Below are 18213 nucleotides of genomic sequence, written 5' to 3'. Positions count from 1 at the left end.
GGGCGCGGGGCAGCGGGCGAGACCCGGGGGCCGCGGGGGAACGGGCCGGGGGCGTTGGCGGCTCCTTGGCCACGGGCTCGGCGGAAAGGCCTTTGCGGCAGCGGCCCCGGGCGGGGGGAGCGCCGAGCGCCGGCGGGCATTGCAGGCTGCGGGCCGGGAGCGGAGGGCGGGCGGGCCCGGTTGGCCGAGGGAGGGGCCGCGTCCCGCAGCGCCGGGCCGGGGAACACCTGTGAGAGCCGGGCACTGCTCCCCGGGCCGCAGGTTGGTGCGGGCAGGGCGGCTCCCCGGCACTGTCAGGCATTGCTGTTGTTACTGGTGTGGAAATACCCAGAGCACGGTCCGGGAGCGAGCTCATGATCCTGGACACGGCYCCGGGTGGGACCGCACCTGCCTGCCCATCGCACTGGAAAGGCATCCTCCCCTTATGTAACTGCGCGTCTGGCACAAGGAAATGCTGTCACATCGCCTTTCTTAATCAAAATTAAATTCATTTGTTTCTGGGGGGTTCAGGGTCAGCTGGAAGAGGTACACCTCAAACACGGAAACTGCATTTTTTAGGTTTTTAAATGATTTCAGATCTGTCAGACCTCGTGAGACTTTCCCTTTGCTTTTGTGAGGAGAGCTCTTGGTGAAAAAGGAGCAGTGTATGACACACGTCTCCTGCTGTTCTTGGTCATAGCATAGAGGTAAAATTATTACACAATCAGGTCATTCTGTGTGTGTTTAAGCTGTGAAGGAGATRGAGTGTTGTGTGCCTTTGATAAATTTGGAATAGTCTGAAAAACAGTAGGCTGGACATACACCTAGGTTTGGTCAAATTTTATGAAGTTCATATATGTTGAAGAGTTTTGTATATAGTGACGATTACTTCTCTCTATAGACATGATGTTTTTTGTGGCATGGTTGCATTTAATGTTTTATTTTGGATGACACTGGTATTTACAATGTGTAAATACAATTAGTTAATGGTATTTCAACACTGGACATTCACTTGAGGCATTTTTTCCAGAGCTGATTTAATTCTCTCAGGAACAGATTTCTGAGCTTTGCAGTTGGACCCTTTTGATTGAATCATTGCACCTACTGGGATGACTACGGCAAGCTGATATGCAGCATCTCTGCATGATAGGAGGGAGTAGCTCCAAATTTTAGATGTGAAAAATGCAAAGTCACAAAATGTCTGTGGCTGGGATGATTATGGCTGCAGAACACTGAGGTGTAGCTGCATCTGAGCTGAAACTTCAGGAAGGTTTTGTTGTTATCAGGGCTGATAAGCATCCAGGTAAATTAATTAAGGCATACTGACCTTGCCAAGGGAATATGGTAGCAGGTTAGGCCAGCATGGCATTATGTGATCTCARTTCAGAGGAGATGTTTTCCTTGCTGTGTCACTGCTGAGATTTTTAGTTTCATAACCAGTGTATGCTGCTGCTCTACAGATGTCTTCTTCCCCATTGCTACCTGGTGTAACATCAGGAATGAGTGCTGTGTGCAGTGTTTGGTGTCAGAAATACAGGCTCTCGGGTGTTCCAGCAGGGTGTGGGGCAGCACTGGTGTTTACATGCCAAGTCATGCAGAGCTTTTCATTTCAAGGTGTGCTGCTATTGCAGTGTTGGGAGTGTAAATCCCATCTCCCCCTCTTCTTGCCAGGACTGTGTGCTGCTTCTGTTCAAATGCAGCTTTCTGGAATTGGATAAATGACATCTATTTTCCTGCATGTTCATTTATTGTAGGCTCTGTGCCTTTCTTCCTCCCCTTATGGTTTTGTTACATTGCTTTAAACTTTTTTTTTAAAAACAGGATTTCTACAACTGGCCTGATGAGTCCTTTGAAGAAATGGATAGTACATTAGCTGTCCAGCAGGTATTCTTACTTACATCAAATGTTAATGAGTGCAGGTTCCCAAGTTTTGTGTTCTGGTATATAAAGTGGAACAGGGCTTGCTATTTGTCTGCTTAGGAGGTTGCTGCATAGCAATGAATTTCTTAAACACCTATGTATATTAAAAAATCGTCAATTTTGTTTGCAGAAATAACCAGAATTCCCGTGTGTGGTTTAAACTAATCAGATTTAAGTGGTGGGGGTTTTTCTGAGGTTTTTTTTTGAGATGAATGTTGGAATTTACCCATTGTTTTACCTTTTTTAATTGAAGTAAGGCATTTTTAATAGCAGTTTCTTTACCCTGTCCATCTACTCTGGAACTCTTTTAAAAAGTCTGTCACTCATTTCTTAAATAAAAACGAAATCCCCCCAAGATGTAATGTCCTAAATGTACTGTCTTACTGTAGTAAAACAAGATCTAGTTTTATTTCTCCCCCTCCCCTTCTAGTATATTCAACAAAATATAAGGGCAGACTGTTCCAACATTGATAAGATCCTTGAACCTCCTGAAGGCCAGGATGAAGGTGTCTGGAAGTATGAACATTTAAGGTAAAAATCCCTCTTTTGTCAACATTCTGTCTTGGTTCTAAATTTTGTTCATTGATGGTGGTAGTAAATYTATTTGAATGTGACAGATCAAAAATAAGTTAATTGAAACTTGATCTTTCTACTGCTAAATATTGGTATTATTTTCTGAATTCCCTGTTCTTTCTAAAGATTCATAATGTGCTCTGATCTAGTGCATTTTGTTTTTTTTTTTTTTAAAGAAAATATTTGTACCTCACTTCAAAAGTTGCAGTAGCATGTCTTGAATATGAAAATATAGTCATGAATTTCTGTAGTGCTTTCTCATAGCATTGTCAGTTCTTCATCTCCACAAATGGGTAATGTGATTTCCAGATGCTCCCAGTGCTTCTTCTGAGACTTGCAGGAAAATGTGCTTTAGCTGGGAAAGCAAGARTAGCTGTGTCTTACAGTTCTTTTTCTGCTTATAAGGAAACAATCCTTTTTGTCCAGTTTTTTTTTTAGTTCAGTACAATAAAAATGTTCAACCTTGGCAGTTGTACCTCCAAGTATTTTTCAGCTGTAGTGTAGGATTACATCCTATTAATATGTATGTAGTAATCTTTTTGTTCTGATTTTTATTTTTTATTTTTCTTATAAGCATCTCTTCTGACTGTATTGAATATATACTCAGGAATAAGAATAGTTCTAAGCTCCTACTTCAGACACCTTGAATTTTTGCCTCACATTTTCTTTCTCCTCTGGTCTGGAATAGTCCCAATAGATGCAGGGAATTGTAAAAATTCAAGAAAGGAAGAAGTATCTACATACAATTGCCAAGTCACATTTTAAGGATTCCCTCTTTCCCTTCATATATCCCAAAAATCATTGTGCATTCATACAAGTGACTTGTCACCATGACTTGTGAGTTTTGGAAAATTTATTCAGATTTTCTTGTAGGATGGAGGGTTGAGCTCAGTAAACTCAAGGATGCCCTTTCAGGTACATTCCAGTGAAAGCAGTATGCCAGAGATCCCACTCTATTAATGATCTGTGGTGGGACTTCAGCCACTGAACTGATTGGAAGTACATCTTAGAAGGATGGAACAATCCAGCTATATGAGTTTAAGACTTACACTCTTAAATTAATTCKCTTGAAGTGTTATTTTGTTTTAATCTTTATTTGTGAAATAGAACTTCCTTTTGTAACAAAGTTGCTCTCTTAAATACTTCCACTTAATGATATGTTAAATTCAGCCTTTGCTGTCAGTAAAGGACTAATATATAAAATTGCTTAGCTGAGTAAAAAAAACCATCTGCTGGTATGAAGATCAAAATGTCTGTCCTGTTTTTTAATGAGGTATTTGCAGTGGGGAAACAAGTAGTTGATTTTGACAAGTGCTGTGTTCAATTTCTTTTAGACAATTCTGCCTTGAGCTTAATGGACTAGCTGTCAAGCTTCAGGTAATTCTTTGAGACTTCTATGTTTTGTCAGAGAGGAGACAGTTTGGTATTCTGTAGATTGCAGGTTTTTCTTCTAAATTTATACACACAGACCTAAGCAGTGATTGGAAGGAAGTTTTGTAAGATTTTAAGGGGGGGTTTAAGGGGGATTTTGGGGGATGGACAGGGCAAGGAAGTCATTTGAAAAGGTCAGCTCATTTTTGCTGTTGGGTGTTATTCTTAACTGAACAATTGTTTTAACAGAGTGAATGTCACCCTGACACATGTACTCAGATGACAGCAACTGAACAATGGATTTTTCTTTGTGCAGCTCATAAAACTCCCAAAGAGGTATGGATGTATTTTAGAAAACTGACCCCAGTATGCAGGAATTTTCTTTTACAGTTCATATGYCCATGGGGAGACTCTTAGAGCTGGCTTCTTAGTCAAACTGAGAGCTTAGGTGGGTTAAGAATATCAGTTGAGCTRCTCTTCTTTGCCATTCTGTAGTGTTTTACAGAGGAACAGGATGAGCTGAGAAGGAACTGCTTTTACCTCACTATTAGCAACTTTTCACATTCCCTTTTTTTCCCTTASTTTGTGTTGAGCCTATCTGAAACTCATCAGAAAAATCTCTCTTTTTAATTGATAAAAGAGCAYATCCTGGGAATAGGCTCTCGTCTTCAAACTTTGAAGTCAGTAAGCCTGACACTCCAAGTGTGACTGTATGTGCACATTCTTAGGCAGTGGAATCATAAAATGCTTCAAGTCAAGTGGGTTTATCAGCATGGCATTAGCTTGTCTCCCTCAGTGTTCAATTAGTTTAACCTTTGTTCATATCTTCTCTTGAACCACTTGATACGTCGGGTTTTTTTGCCTTCAGAAAGTCTTCGTTGCTTTTGGTTCTGATGGTAGTGCAGTTTGTCATATCTATCTTTGTATTTCACCTTCAAGAATAAGGCAGTGGTTCTTTTTAACCTTATCTTTTCTGTCCTGTAAGATTTTTTTTCCTGTTTTGTTCTGCTTTTGTGAGATGTTTTGATTTAGCCAACTTCCTTCCACTCCCTCCTTCAACCCCTGTCCCTTCTCAGCATCTTGGCATGTCTGGCAGTGTTGTCCTCAGCTAGACTGGAGAACTTCAGGCTGCTTTTTGTCTCTGAGCATACAGCATTCATCTCCTGTTTTCAATGTCAATAACTACCAACTCATGGTCAGGTAGGGGGTGATAGAAACGTGAACTGCTGACAGAAATACACAACTGACGTGTCTTTTTCTTGAAATTGGTGAAGGACAGACATTCCTTCTCTGTCTGTCTCGGTTCCTCTTTACTTTCTTCTTTTAGGTGTACTTGATTGCAGAGCCAGGCATGGCTTGTTATACAGGTCACATTTATGGTTTTAGTTTTCTTTGCTAAAGTAAGAAGCACTGATAGATTTAGGTGCAGGTTTGGGTTGAGAGCCTGTAAAAGAGCAAGTCTGGCAACTTGACTATGTGGGAAACAGATGAGCTGKGAGGTAACAATCATCTTTCCTTTCAGTGTACTTCTAGCATGTACTTTTATTAGACARCTTTGCTTAAGGAGATGCATAAAATTCACTACTCACGTGCATAATGACATTGCCATAGTAATTTTTTTCTTGAAATAATTTACATGGGTTGTGAAGCAGAGAAATGACTCAGTTAAGGAGGAAATGTAGTTATACCTTCAGACAAACCATGTGAAACTTCTGGGAATAAAAATGATCAGTGAAACAGATCAGAAAAGCATCAGGAAACATAATAAAAATGTTTCTTTTTAAACAAGTTTTGACAATATCATATACTTGTGCTCACTCACTGTCTGTTTCTGTAGTGTCCTGCTATAGACTACACCAGGCACACACTTGATGGAGCTGCATGTCTTCTGAATAGCAATAAATATTTCCCCAGCAGGTAAAAACACTCTCTTGGGAGGAGGGTGAGAAGGAGGGAGGAGGTTGGAACTTAAGATGCTTAACAAAGCACAGGGAGAGAATGTATTTTTCATGGATGACTGTTGGAACTGCCAGAAATCCTGCAGCTCTTAGGAGCTGGGAGGCCTATTGCCACTTCTRTGCCAAAGAAGAGTTCTTCCTTATTTAGTTTGCCATTTACTGGAGCTGATGGATGATTTTTAGGTAAAAAGTGTTTTAGTGGTATCTGTTAGTATGATGGGGCTTCCTCTGGAGTAGTGCCCACCTAAACCCAGGATGGCCTTTGGACAGATGCTGCACCTCAAAAGCCTTAAACAGGATGACACCAAAAGCCTCCAGAAGCCAACACCAATCTACTGTGGGACATGGCAACCACAGAAGACAGAGACTGAGGGTAATGAATGGGCAGGTCACATCATAGAAAACTCCCTGCAGAAGTCAAAATTGTGCATCTCTAGGGAATTCAGTATCAACAAGGAGGTAAAACTGGAAGTCTTTTTTTTCTTTGCCCATAAATCCTAGAAGCCAAAAATCCAGCTTTTTACCAGAATAACTGATGATGATTACAGGCAAAACCTTGTAGTCAGAATACAATTTGTAAATGTAGAGCTTGCACTAACAAGTCTAAATTCCATATGCAATTACACAGGATAGTTTTAACAATCAAAATTTCTGTCAATATGTATCTCAGTAGTCATTTCATTAGAGCAGTTGTGTAACCTTTCCTCTGATGCTTACAGGGTTAGCATAAAGGAATCCTCTGTAGCCAAATTAGGATCAGTGTGCCGAAGGATTTACAGAATATTTTCACATGCTTATTTTCATCACCGGCAGATATTTGATGAATATGAAGTAAGTAATTTCAAATTACATCTTGAAAGCAGRGCCTTTACTGGAATTACAGCTGTGATGTAGTTGTATAAAACATTTTAGTCCTACTAGATATATATTCAAGTGAAGGATTGATTATAATTTTTACAAGAACTGAAACACTGTTATACTTACATATCACATAAAAATCTATTAATATAATTTGTTTACTCAATTAAGGTTTCCCTTCATTTGGATAAAAGCCCAGAATTTAGCATGTTTTTACAGACAACTCAACTTTACCTTGTTTTTAAGAACTCCTGAATATATTCAAGCACTTAGTGTAGTTAGTACTGCTTACATATATGTATTTCCTATTTGTGTATTAAGGAATTATAATGGTGTAACTGTAACTGATGACAACTTGTGCACCTCCAGTAGCCTTCTAATTTTTTTCCTTTTAATGGGAAAGTAGAAGTTAATAGATAAAAAAGAGATAAGGGGTATTGGCTGAATATGGAAGGGAAACCTTTGCCAAATCCTACTTAAGGTTCCTGAGGCAAATGATTGTACCCTGTTGTGTTGGAGACAGTGCATGTAGGAGCCATTTTAGAACCATACTGACATTTAAATATATTATTGTCTAAGTGCTGTTAAATTGAGCCATCACTGAAGCCTCAATTTCGGTAGGTTTCTTAGTAATTGTAGTAACTACAAGCAAACAGTAAAGGTACTTAAAAAAAGCAATATAAATTACTATTGAAGCATGACTATTTCTTTCAAAGACCTATAAATCTAATGAGGCAATTAATATATAAGCAGGCTTTTTGTTTAACATGTTCTCCTAAATGGTTTAAAATAAYCCTTCTGTATGTACTGTTTTTTCCCCTTTTTTCACCTCCAGAATGAAACTTTCTTGTGTCACCGGTTCACTAAGTTTGTGATGAAGTATAATCTGATGTCCAAGGATAACCTGATTGTACCAATTTTGGAAGAAGAAGTGCAAAATTCAGTGTCAGGGGAGAGTGAGGCATGATGGGAATGGCAGTACAGAAGCCTGTGCTGAATAGAAACAAAACATTAATTATGTACTGTATATATCACTTAGACACTTCAATCACGTATCCTCATAGCTTTGTTTAGTATACTTTTTGTATGCTGTGTGCATTGCCTTTTAATATGGGAAATACTTTTAAGTTATTCATGAGCTGTATATTCATCAATGTGGCACTCATGGTTTCTAAATAAAAGTAGTATCTGTTTATAATGCCTGTTAATAAAAGAATTTACAGTTCTCTAAGATTGCTGCTAAACAATCATTGAATCACAATCCTGAAGACGTGTCTAATTGGGTGGGGAARAAAGTGAGATTATGATTTCACAGCAAGCCATTTTGTAATGCAGTAGCTATATTAATTAAGTCTTACAGTTCAAAGATGATCACCTTAAATATATAATTCTGCAGGAAGCTTCTTGCAATGTAGCTTATTCCTATTTACCTTTTTTTTTTTAAGATGGCTTTGAAGATTTACTTCTGGATGTGCACWTTGCTGTATGTGTATATCCAAATACTAACAGGACCTATAGTATTAACCAAAAGGACAGTTTCACTATGGTATTGAACATGTATTTTCTTGATATATATTCTAATACATTTTCTGGACTTCTTTTTTGTTAGCAGTGGAGGTTTGTGYAGAGCAGGGGACTGGTGCTGTCCTGTTAAGGCAGACTTGTGCTGTTCTCCAGTCCACAACCTCCTGTGCATATTTATAGCAACTGCTTACAGATTATACCTCAGCTGTTCATGTTACACTACATAACACACTGGCACAGTCTCTGCTTGTATTCCTAGTCAAAACATGCTAAATACATGAAATATCAAACCCAATTCTTTGCAAGAGTTGATYATGTTTTCAACATACATTTGTTTCTCTTCATTTACCTTAACCATATTGACAGAAAGATTTGAATTCATGCTTCTGGTTCCCTATCAGGTGTTTATTTCAAGTTGTGTTTGCAGATTTGCAATAACTGACAAATTCCATGAGTGCTGCTTAATTGTGTTTTGTCTAGAATGATAGAATTAAATGTTTTAGAGATGCACATAACAGAAATACTGGTAAGTGTACATGAATGCAGGGTCTAAAAGCAGTAGCAGTGTTCTTGAATGAATTTTGCTTTGCTGTTTAAGAAGTTAGCTTCTTGTTTCTCTTTGAGGTTGCCAGGAGCCCTCTTTTTTATTTCTTTCAGCAGGTCAGAATGGGCTAGCTCAGCTGGTGTCAGTAATTTACACTTTGTTTTCTACATTAYATTTACATGGAAAGAAGGGAGTCCACATATTTTTAATAAGTCTTTTTTCATAATATACTAAACATGCCTTAAATTCTATTTTTCTTTATATGAATCAAGCACACCTCAAGCAACTGTTATCACCTGGATGTAAAGGGAATTTAAACAATGAGAAAATACACTAAAGCTTAAGTATGTCAACARCTATATTCTTCAGCTTCTTGTCTCATGTTTATCATTTAATTGTCAGCAGGGTAATTGCATGAGATGTTGTCAGAGTGAAAGTAGCTTTAGTTACTGTCTATACACTTAGCTGGAACTTGCCTTGTGTAGACCAGGTTAACTGATTTTGATAGATACCTTGAAGTTTGTACTGSAGGTAGGAGGATGTATTCTGGAGGTAGTAAAATGTATTTAGCTCGTTGCTGTCTGCCCTAGGACCATCCATGGTGTGGCTCTTTTGTTTAGTCACTCCACATGTGTTTATTGGCTGTGGTGACTGGGACAGGTAAAGACTTGGGACTGGTGTTGCTAATTACATTTCCTCTACAAAATTGAAGAAAGTGATGTGGTGCTCAGGACTGCATTAAMATTTTAAACCTCTTCATCTTATGCTTTAGGAGTTTCACTTCAAAACTCTGGAAGTTTTAATCCTGTTTATTCTCATTCAGATTTGCACTGTAAAGTTGACTTGCTATACTAAGCTGATTTTATATAAGGCCTAAGTAAGACACTGCTTGTATTTGCCCTTGCTATTGTTTACATGAGTACTGTGTACACACATGTGCCTGGATGGTACCATAAAACTTCAGTTAGCCTAAGCAAACCATTGATTTGTCTAATAAATATTAACAGGTTTAATTTAGATTACATAATAGGAAAACTGAGACTGTCTTTGAATTTTATTGTAAAAAAAGGATAAAATTAAACTGTTTCTTTATCCATACCACTCTATTTTGACATATTCTCATTTTTCATGTCGTCTGAGAACACAGAACTGYTTCCAACAGACCCTTGGGTGCTCCCCTATCTGCTATAAGGTGTGCTCCAGTCAAGTTGTAKTTCTTCATTCAGAAGTAGAGAAATACCATACTCATTAGCAAACGTGTAAGTCAGACTTGAAATTTATACAYCCCTCAAATCATAACATGCTGGTTCTACAGTTAAAATATGGGAAGTCTAGAAGAAGGCCCTCCAGATACAAAATGAGCACATGATGACTGTGTGTCACAGACACAAAGGCTGTAAGYAAACACTCATGGTCWGATCACTTCTTCATCACTGGRGTTTTTCCCCACCTTTGGCTTAGCWTATCTTCCAACACATCAGCCTTGGTGTTAAGCCACAGGGAATTGTCAAGGAAGCAATCTCCAACTTTTACCTTCAAGAGATTAATATACTACAAACAAGAAAACCTACTGAGCTTTTACCAGATGGCATTAACTSTCATCAGGTTTTGATATACAGACAGGACTGCAAAAAGATAATTCTAGCTTTCTTAGGCAAGGTATACATTGATCTAACCCAGTTAGTTTCAGTGTGAGACAAAYTGGTAACTGATTTGGTAAGTACTTCTAATGGTGAGAACCTTCCTATAWGAACTATRGAAAAGATCTGAACCTATACCAAAAGAAAATGCTTTACAGACCACAAACAAGTGAAGGAGCCATTTATTACAGTTGACCAGGTAAATAAACTGTTCAGACAGTTATGAGTACAAAATATATAACTGTGGAGAGTTTCTTCCTGTTTGTAAACATTAGAAAACTACTTCCTCTCCAAACAATTTAAGCATCAGAAAGTATAAACAGTCTTTTGCAGAGGTTCATGAACAGTACTGGCTGCCTTCTAATAGCTGCAGAGCATTTCTGTTGTCACAATCAGGAAAAGGGTTTCCCTACTACATTTCAAACACACAGGCTCCTGACTGAAGTCCTGTTACTGACTAAAGAAGTGTGCTTACTTTTTTGTTAGAGAATGCACCCATGCTTTAAGTTTAATTTGCAATTCTTTCAATAAAAAGTTAAACACATTCTGGTAAAATGAAAACTGAGCAGTGTGTGTATATACACACACAATCCAAGCTTACCAAAAAGTTTTGCCAGCTACTCTGACCAAAGTCTTCTCATTTACAATCCTGCATTACTTAATGGACAGTGCTGGTCACCACAGTAGTAAAGGCAAAGCTTAATGCTCTGGTTTGTGTCAGACAGGTGATGAGTATCTAAAATCAAATTTGCACCCAAAATGCACCCTCCCCTTTCCACTCATCCAAGTCATAAAGAATTGTTTTTCAGAATTAACTACAAAGAACAAACCAGAAGATTTTCCATAGTTCATTTTAGAAGCATTTKCAATTTTTTCAGTTTCAGCATCCATGCCTTAAGAAGATAGGTGGTCGGGTGCATCAAGTCAGTGATTCTTGCACTGTCTTCATACAGGCTGAGCAAGAAACTTGCTCTGACTTTCAAAARCAAGCAATTAAAATTAGTATTTTGACAGCACAGGCAACTTTCAYAGTGTGAGACAAATGACATTAAAAAACCCAGCTGTCCTTAAAAATGCAGGAATTGCTGAGTGGGTTTAGAGGAAACAATTTAGTGTAGTTATACTGAAATTACAAAGACAAAGAAATTCGTAAGTTTGCAGCTCTGTCAACACCTGTGGKACTCATGAGTAAGGACTAAAGCACAGTTAGAACCAAGGGCTACTGAAAAAGAATATGGCTTTATTTAACTTTCAAAAAAGCCTTTCTTGCTGAAAATGATATTCTAGAGTACCTGTGGACATCTMAGGCACATTCAATTTTCTACCCTAGTTCCAAAACAGTCTCCCTTGTGCACATCTTATTAATYGTAAGAAGAAAATTTCTTTTAGAAAGATATATTTTACTTGCATTTTCTGCACTTTCAACTGAGATCTTCCCATATCACCTGTTAAAAGTTAAATTATTCATTTTATCCAAAGAATGCATTCTAGAAAGAGAAACTGTGTTAAATTTACTATTTTATCCTTTGTAACTTAGTTAAGTAGTTCAGTATTTTTTTTTTTGATTCACTAATGTTAACTATCTTAAACAAGGATAGTGCATTATAAAAGGCAATTTCTTTGATATACTTTAAAAACTCTAACTGAAAATATTCAGAATTTGAGTTTTGACCAATTTTTGCTCATTTTACAGATTTAACTTGTATGGAAAAAGACCAATAGTAAAAATTACACACGAGTTTTGTACAGCGTATAAAAAATACTTCTAGAAGCAGAGTGACATTCCAAGTTGCATGAGACCAGCTGTTACTCCATTTTTAACGCTAGAGYTACCTGGCTTTCTGCCAGAGACAGATGTAGCTTGTATTTTCATATTTCTTTTCCATCCAAGTCCCATGGAGGAAATCCCTGCTGCCTGTGACCATGCCCAGTGCTCCCCACAYAGTGGCCACAAGACAAAGCAGCACTTGGGGCAGGCTGTGGGGACACCCAGCCCAGCACTGTCCCTGTCACAGGAGGGSATCTTCATCCCCATGGTGCCCCCAGACAGGGAATGAACACAAGGATCCACATGTCTGACCTTGAGCTGCTGGTGGGAAAGCTGGGAGAAGAGCCTTTGCAAGAAAGGGTTTCTTACTGTGCCTCCTATTTGGGGTGCTCCCASAACTCCACACAGTAAGCAATGGAAAAGTTGAAGCCAGACCTCCAGAGCTGTAGATTGTTTTGGAAGAAAAGCCCCAAACCTGCTAAAGAGAGTTGCTCTTCTAAAGAAAAAAAAATAAGCCTGCCTGTAAGAATTTCATAGGCAAATCAGGAAGCAGCTCCAAAGCAGTATTATTTCAAGCTCCCCCTATGATAATCMAGTCAGTAGAATGGGTTTTCCTCCTACCCCCTGCCCTATAAACTTYTTTCCTGCATGAGTTAGTTTTGCTTACTGCAATAAGCAGCTGCTGCTCATGCTCTTTCTGCACAGCTCTGAGACTGCAGTTGAACCTCCATTATCCTGGTCATATCCTGGGGTGCTTATCTGGAGTTAATTGTTGGTGCTCCTGTCCCTGCATCAATCTGTCCACTCCATTTAGTGCCAGTATCTCCCACTGTGGATTAGGCAGAGTCCCACAGTAGCTGGTGGGATGCCATCCATGGGGAACAGGGTGTTGTAAGTAAATGATTCATAACATCTCTCCATGTTTGCAGCACAACAAAGACAGGCATCAAAATCCCTGGATGATGCATGAGCTGTACTGCAAACATTGACAAATAGAGTTATGAATACATTTGCTCAGTTCTGTTCTGACTTCTCATTTTGACTCAATTATTTTGCACTAGCTTAAAGATGGATAAGCATTTGTATTTTTTTTTTTTGCTTCTAAAACTAAATGCAAAAAAATTGTATTTACAATTACCTTCTGGAGAYGCATTTTTATTCAGCCTCTCCCCTTCAAAATACAGTTTCCAGACAGCAATAAATAAAAGCAATTGCTGTGTGTTCCTCTCCCCCAAAGAACCTTGCCAGCATTAATGCAAGCAGCTCCTCCCCACAGTAAGGATGAAAGCACAGCAACTGGATCCTTTCCTCCCAATATCATGTCTGGTATTTGATGCAGCTCAATACACTTTATCCAGTGTGAGATACATTTAGCTGAGCCATTTTTATATATACATCGATCTAATATTGCCTATGAAGTTTAGTCTACATCCCCCTCCTATGCATTAGCWGCATCATTGTGCTTCTTAGGGAGCTTCTCAAACTCCTTGTTCACAGACTGCAAGTGACCTTTTGGGGGATGAGCAGCTCTTGATTTCCACTCACAAGAGTACTATGAACACATCATTATAATACAAGCCATAAGCTCCTGGCTTACATGTACAAGGAACCCTGTAAAAACTGCACAGGTGAAGCTGTATTCCAGGAGCATCTGCCTACAGCCTCCTGAGATTATCTGTCCATACCAAGCCTGAATAATAATAGCTCAAATTATTAACTCTCTAGTGTAACACTTAAAATTTCTCAAGGCTTCTGAACTTATACAAGGCAAATAAAGTGAAAATTACATTAAAACTTAACAACAGCCAGACAGTTAATTTTTTCCCACCAATATTTACAACATCCTTAAAAAAAATCTGAACAGCAAAACAACCAAGCTCAAAAACATTCCTCCAGCTTGTGGAAAATTCTAAACATCCTCATTCCTTTCTCTCTCACACAATCCAAACTGTCACTGTTTTGCAGCTTTTGCTTCCTTGCTTATCAAAAGCATTAACAAGTTAGCAGAGCACCCAAGTCATATAGTTATAACTATTAAAGACAGAAAAATTATTTTGCAGTAGTATTATTACTACAGTAGGATTAACACAACAAGGAAAATGACAAAAACACAAAGGRAGTTTCTCAAAAGTCATAGGATTATACCAATGCATTCAAAGTAGTGTAATTTAAAAAAAAAATCCATTTATGTGATTTATGTACATGTCCATTTGATGCAGTTACTTACTTTATCACATGCATGTGACCTGAGTGACTCCATCTTCCTGGTCAAATTGTCCATCATCCAGTTCCCTTAATACTCCATCACTGCTACTGAATCCTGGAAAGCCTCCATAATGGGAAGATCCCTCCTTGATCCAACATTGTTTAGAAGGAGAYAGGTGAAACTCATGAGGTGGTTGTCCAGTTTGTACAGGGCAAGAAGTMGCTGTGTCTGATCCAACACTTCTGCTGGACACTTTGCCTTTTTCCTCCCCAGTCACTTGTCTTAAGGATTTCCTCTGAAATACAAGAGGATATTGAAATGTTAGTGTATTWAGGGGAAAAACAATTCAGCCAAACACTCAGCAATGAGTCATGGACAGATTTAGTGAGAGCTGCATTTTAACACTGAGTGCAATTCTCAAATGTGCATTATCTGAGGAGGCAATTACAGTTCCCATGGTATATCTATGCAGTTACAAGTCAGTGGCTGTTCTGCACAGCCATTTAAAATGGGATCTACAGAGTCCTTGCATAGGAGGAACTCAGCATAAATACAGTCTGACATTATTTTGGGATTGCCTGATATCTTTCTCGCTGAAGTGATGATTGCCAATGTCAGCAAGAAAAGTAACAGACACAGTGCAAGCACCTTAACAACAAAAACACTCCACAGACTTTTACTATGCTTTGGCAAGTTTGTGTCCCTCTTCTGTACATTGCTAAGTTTTTTTCTCAAATCCTTTTAAAACAGTAAAAACAATAGCCCATGTAACCAAAGGAAACATATTTAGGAAAGCTGTTACAGGGGACACTGGCAAATTAGACTAAAGGGAAATAGCAYTGCCTGAGGAGAAACAGAAGGAAATAAGTTTTGCCTGGATGCCACAGTAAGAAAATGAAAAAGTCTGCTCAAGGGAAATAAAGAGAAAGAAAACCCAAACCCCTCAAACACTGAATGGTTCAATCTTGCATCTCATCCTCTAAACATTTTTCTTAGAAAAGCAAATGGTATGGGATAAACAAGAGCCCCACTGAGATAGTACAGCCCTTGTAACCCAAGAAACTTTTGAGCTATTCCATAAATCATGAGCCAGACCATAACACTACCCCACAAATATACAAGAGGGCAGAGAGATGAGCTGTGAGGACAYAGCACTCCATCCCCAGAAAAGGGATCCTGTGGGATTAAGAGACCAGGTACGGGGTGGTGGGGGTGACATTTCTCCTCAATCCTCACCAAAGCAAAGCTTCCYTTAGAAATGGCAATGCTGACTTCAACACAACAATCAAAAAGAGGAAATCCTGGGTACAGAAAGCACTCAATAGCTGATGTGGCCATTTTAAGTCAGAGATCCAACAGCTGAACCTGCCTAGGGGCAAAGCTCCTGCCATGGCCATGGGTGAGGCTGCTCTCTTAGCTCAGTAATGAAAGAGCCTTGGTAGAACCACTCTTCTTAAGGTATTTGAGTTGCAAAGATACTAAATGCCTGCTTAAAAAATCGTAAGTTGATGCAATTTATTTTTTAACTTAAACTTTGGGTATCTGCAATATTTCTGTGTTTCCAAAACATCCTAAGCTGTGGACGTGAGGATTTTTTTAACAGCAGCTTTAATGTAATATGAACATCAGTGAACAGATACACAGAACAAATGAAAAGGAAGATGCCATGACCAACAATACACAATCACAGGAATTAAATGTTTTTACAAAAAAGTTTACAAGGTTTGATAAAGCCGTACAGCTGTGTTAGTGTCCAGAGGACATTTTAAATAAAATTTACAGGAAACAAAAAGAACTCCACAAAAACAAACCAACCAAAATTAAAAACCCTAACCAAAAAAGCCCCAACCCCCACCAAATGTTGAAGTTACTAGAGCAAAAGGGAATGTTTTCAAGTTTTAGTAGCTTGTTTTACACYTGAAATCTAAGTAATCAATGCAAAACTAGMAAACACTTGGGYAAAAAAAGCAATTAAGTAAAGAGATTAAAATGTAGGGGAAAACCAATGTAATTGGCAAAACAGAAGGAAAATATAACTGCTAAACGTTTCAGCTTCAGCCCCAGTTACCTATTTATCCCATGCTAAATGACCTCAGCATACTGAAATTTCCTGGTAGAGAAATAAAACATTCACTGGCACTGAAAAAGCACATTTTGCRCAGATTTTAAACACAGAAATCCTGATGTAAATGGCTACAAATCAGCTATTTCTTGTTTACTTTTGGAGTATGTTTAATGCTTAAGTCAAAGGTTTTTATCACAACAAATTAAAACAACAACTACAAAACATTGTGTTTGTATAAACCAAAGCCGCTCATCACCCCACAACAGGGCCAAAGAATTTAAACAGTGAGCATAATGCTTCCTATTTTTAATTTAAGCCATGTCTCAAAGGCTCATCAGTTCCTCAGACTGAATGTTTTTACAGAACTGGTTTGTATTACATCTCTTGTCTGAATCCAACTTGTGACATACAGTTACACTTTTAAGAGACACATAGTTAAAAGTAAAATTATGCCTTATACCAAGGGAAAAGTACTCATATCAGGAGTGCATTCCCTTATTATACACAGAGTATTATGAAGAAGTAGCAGAAAAAGCATTATTTTATTTTATGACTGAGATGATACTGTTTAATATGTTTACAGTACTGCTATCAAAAATTGKAGTCCAAAACATACTTTCAGAAATGTATTAGTAAAGAAAGTAAAGACTACCAAGTCAGGCACATGAGAGAGGYCAGAAGGTTTTAAAGCTAAAGCTGGAGATGCATTCTACACAGAGGGTGATTAGGGAAAAAAAAGCCATTGGCAGAATTTAGAAGAGGATATGAATGGAGAGAGATTAAGACACTGGCAAAGGAGACTACACAGAACACTGCAGAGAAAAAAAGCAAAAGCTCCAATTCTGTAAATGAAATAAATTACAGTGTACAAGAACTAGCTGGAATTGAGACAGTGGGGGAGACCAAAACAATAAAACAGGACTTGAACTGTGCATGCTAAAGGCAGTTCTTCCCAGCATGGAAATACCAATCATCAGGGGATACAGTGAGAAGGAAGTTAGGCTGGAGATAAGCAGAAGCCTGGAGAAGAACAAAAAAAGGAAGAGAGTATTTTAGAAACACTACACAAAGGAAAACACAGATGATGGCAACACACTGAACAGACAGTAAAAGTTACAGAGGAAGATCAACTACAAATGCAAGAAATTTAGAGACTCATGGAAGCATTTATATGTAAGCAGCTAGGTATCACTGCCATAAAATACATACTGCCATGAATGAGTCTGTAAAGTTCCTACCCTGGTGCTGGACATGAGTGAAAACATTCACAGCTTTCCTAACTGCTTAAGATTATCACAGGAAAAACGTGTTAAATAGAGAAAGACTAAAACAATGAAAATTGAAAGCCAGAAAGAACAAAAAGTTGAAAGCCATCACAGGATGTCAAAAATCCTGGCAAAGAAAAGCCCATCAGTGGTTGATGTTTCTCTGGCCACAGCAGGTTTTACTGCAGTCTGTGCATGTGCAGTAACTGCTGTGACACTGAGCAGAATGTGGGGACTCAGTTATTTAATACTCAAAGCACTTGCAGTTATTTAATACTCAAAGCACTTGCTACATGCACTGTTCTGGGAGCTTCACTCAAAAGGGACAAGGAGTTGAGGTTCAGCTGCAGGAATTTTAAATCCTCTTTTTCTCTGTCACACATTTTCATGCAACAACAGCTCTTCACCCAGATAACCTGCAGGTTAGAGTATCCCTTACAGCACAGCTTAACGCTTCTTTCTGCTAAAAGTGTGAGAGCAGACATTTTGAAGGTCAAAACAGATTTCTGTTTCATGCACAAGAGATGCAGGATTTTGATCAG

The 18213-nt window shown here is 38.5% G+C and overlaps 2 protein-coding genes across 2 annotated transcripts in view; one reads left to right on the top strand and one right to left on the bottom strand.

Annotated features, from left to right (window-relative positions):
* The window catches only part of HSPE1 (heat shock protein family E (Hsp10) member 1), a 19474-nt gene extending 9649 nt beyond the window's left edge, over positions 1 to 9825 (top strand). The window contains exons 3-9 of the mRNA XM_057379312.1: positions 1801 to 1863; positions 2330 to 2430; positions 3807 to 3849; positions 4093 to 4179; positions 5681 to 5760; positions 6521 to 6632; positions 7495 to 9825. Of these exons, the coding sequence (XP_057235295.1) occupies positions 1801 to 1863; positions 2330 to 2430; positions 3807 to 3849; positions 4093 to 4179; positions 5681 to 5760; positions 6521 to 6632; positions 7495 to 7626 (618 nt within the window). The 3' untranslated portion in view covers positions 7627 to 9825. The remainder of the gene's footprint in view (positions 1 to 1800; positions 1864 to 2329; positions 2431 to 3806; positions 3850 to 4092; positions 4180 to 5680; positions 5761 to 6520; positions 6633 to 7494) is intronic.
* Positions 9826 to 12619: 2794 nt separating this feature from the next.
* The window catches only part of RFTN2 (raftlin family member 2), a 28823-nt gene continuing 23229 nt past the window's right edge, over positions 12620 to 18213 (bottom strand). The window contains exon 9 of the mRNA XM_057379313.1: positions 12620 to 14636. Within this exon, the coding sequence (XP_057235296.1) occupies positions 14367 to 14636 (270 nt within the window). The 3' untranslated portion in view covers positions 12620 to 14366. The remainder of the gene's footprint in view (positions 14637 to 18213) is intronic.

This window comes from Malurus melanocephalus, unplaced genomic scaffold (genome assembly GCF_030028575.1).
Source record: "Malurus melanocephalus ecotype Western Australia unplaced genomic scaffold, MMel_1.1 scaffold_401, whole genome shotgun sequence".
In the NCBI taxonomy this organism is placed as follows: domain Eukaryota; kingdom Metazoa; phylum Chordata; class Aves; order Passeriformes; family Maluridae; genus Malurus; species Malurus melanocephalus.
Note: the sequence above shows the minus strand (reverse complement) of the source record. Positions and strands in the feature narration are given on the sequence as shown.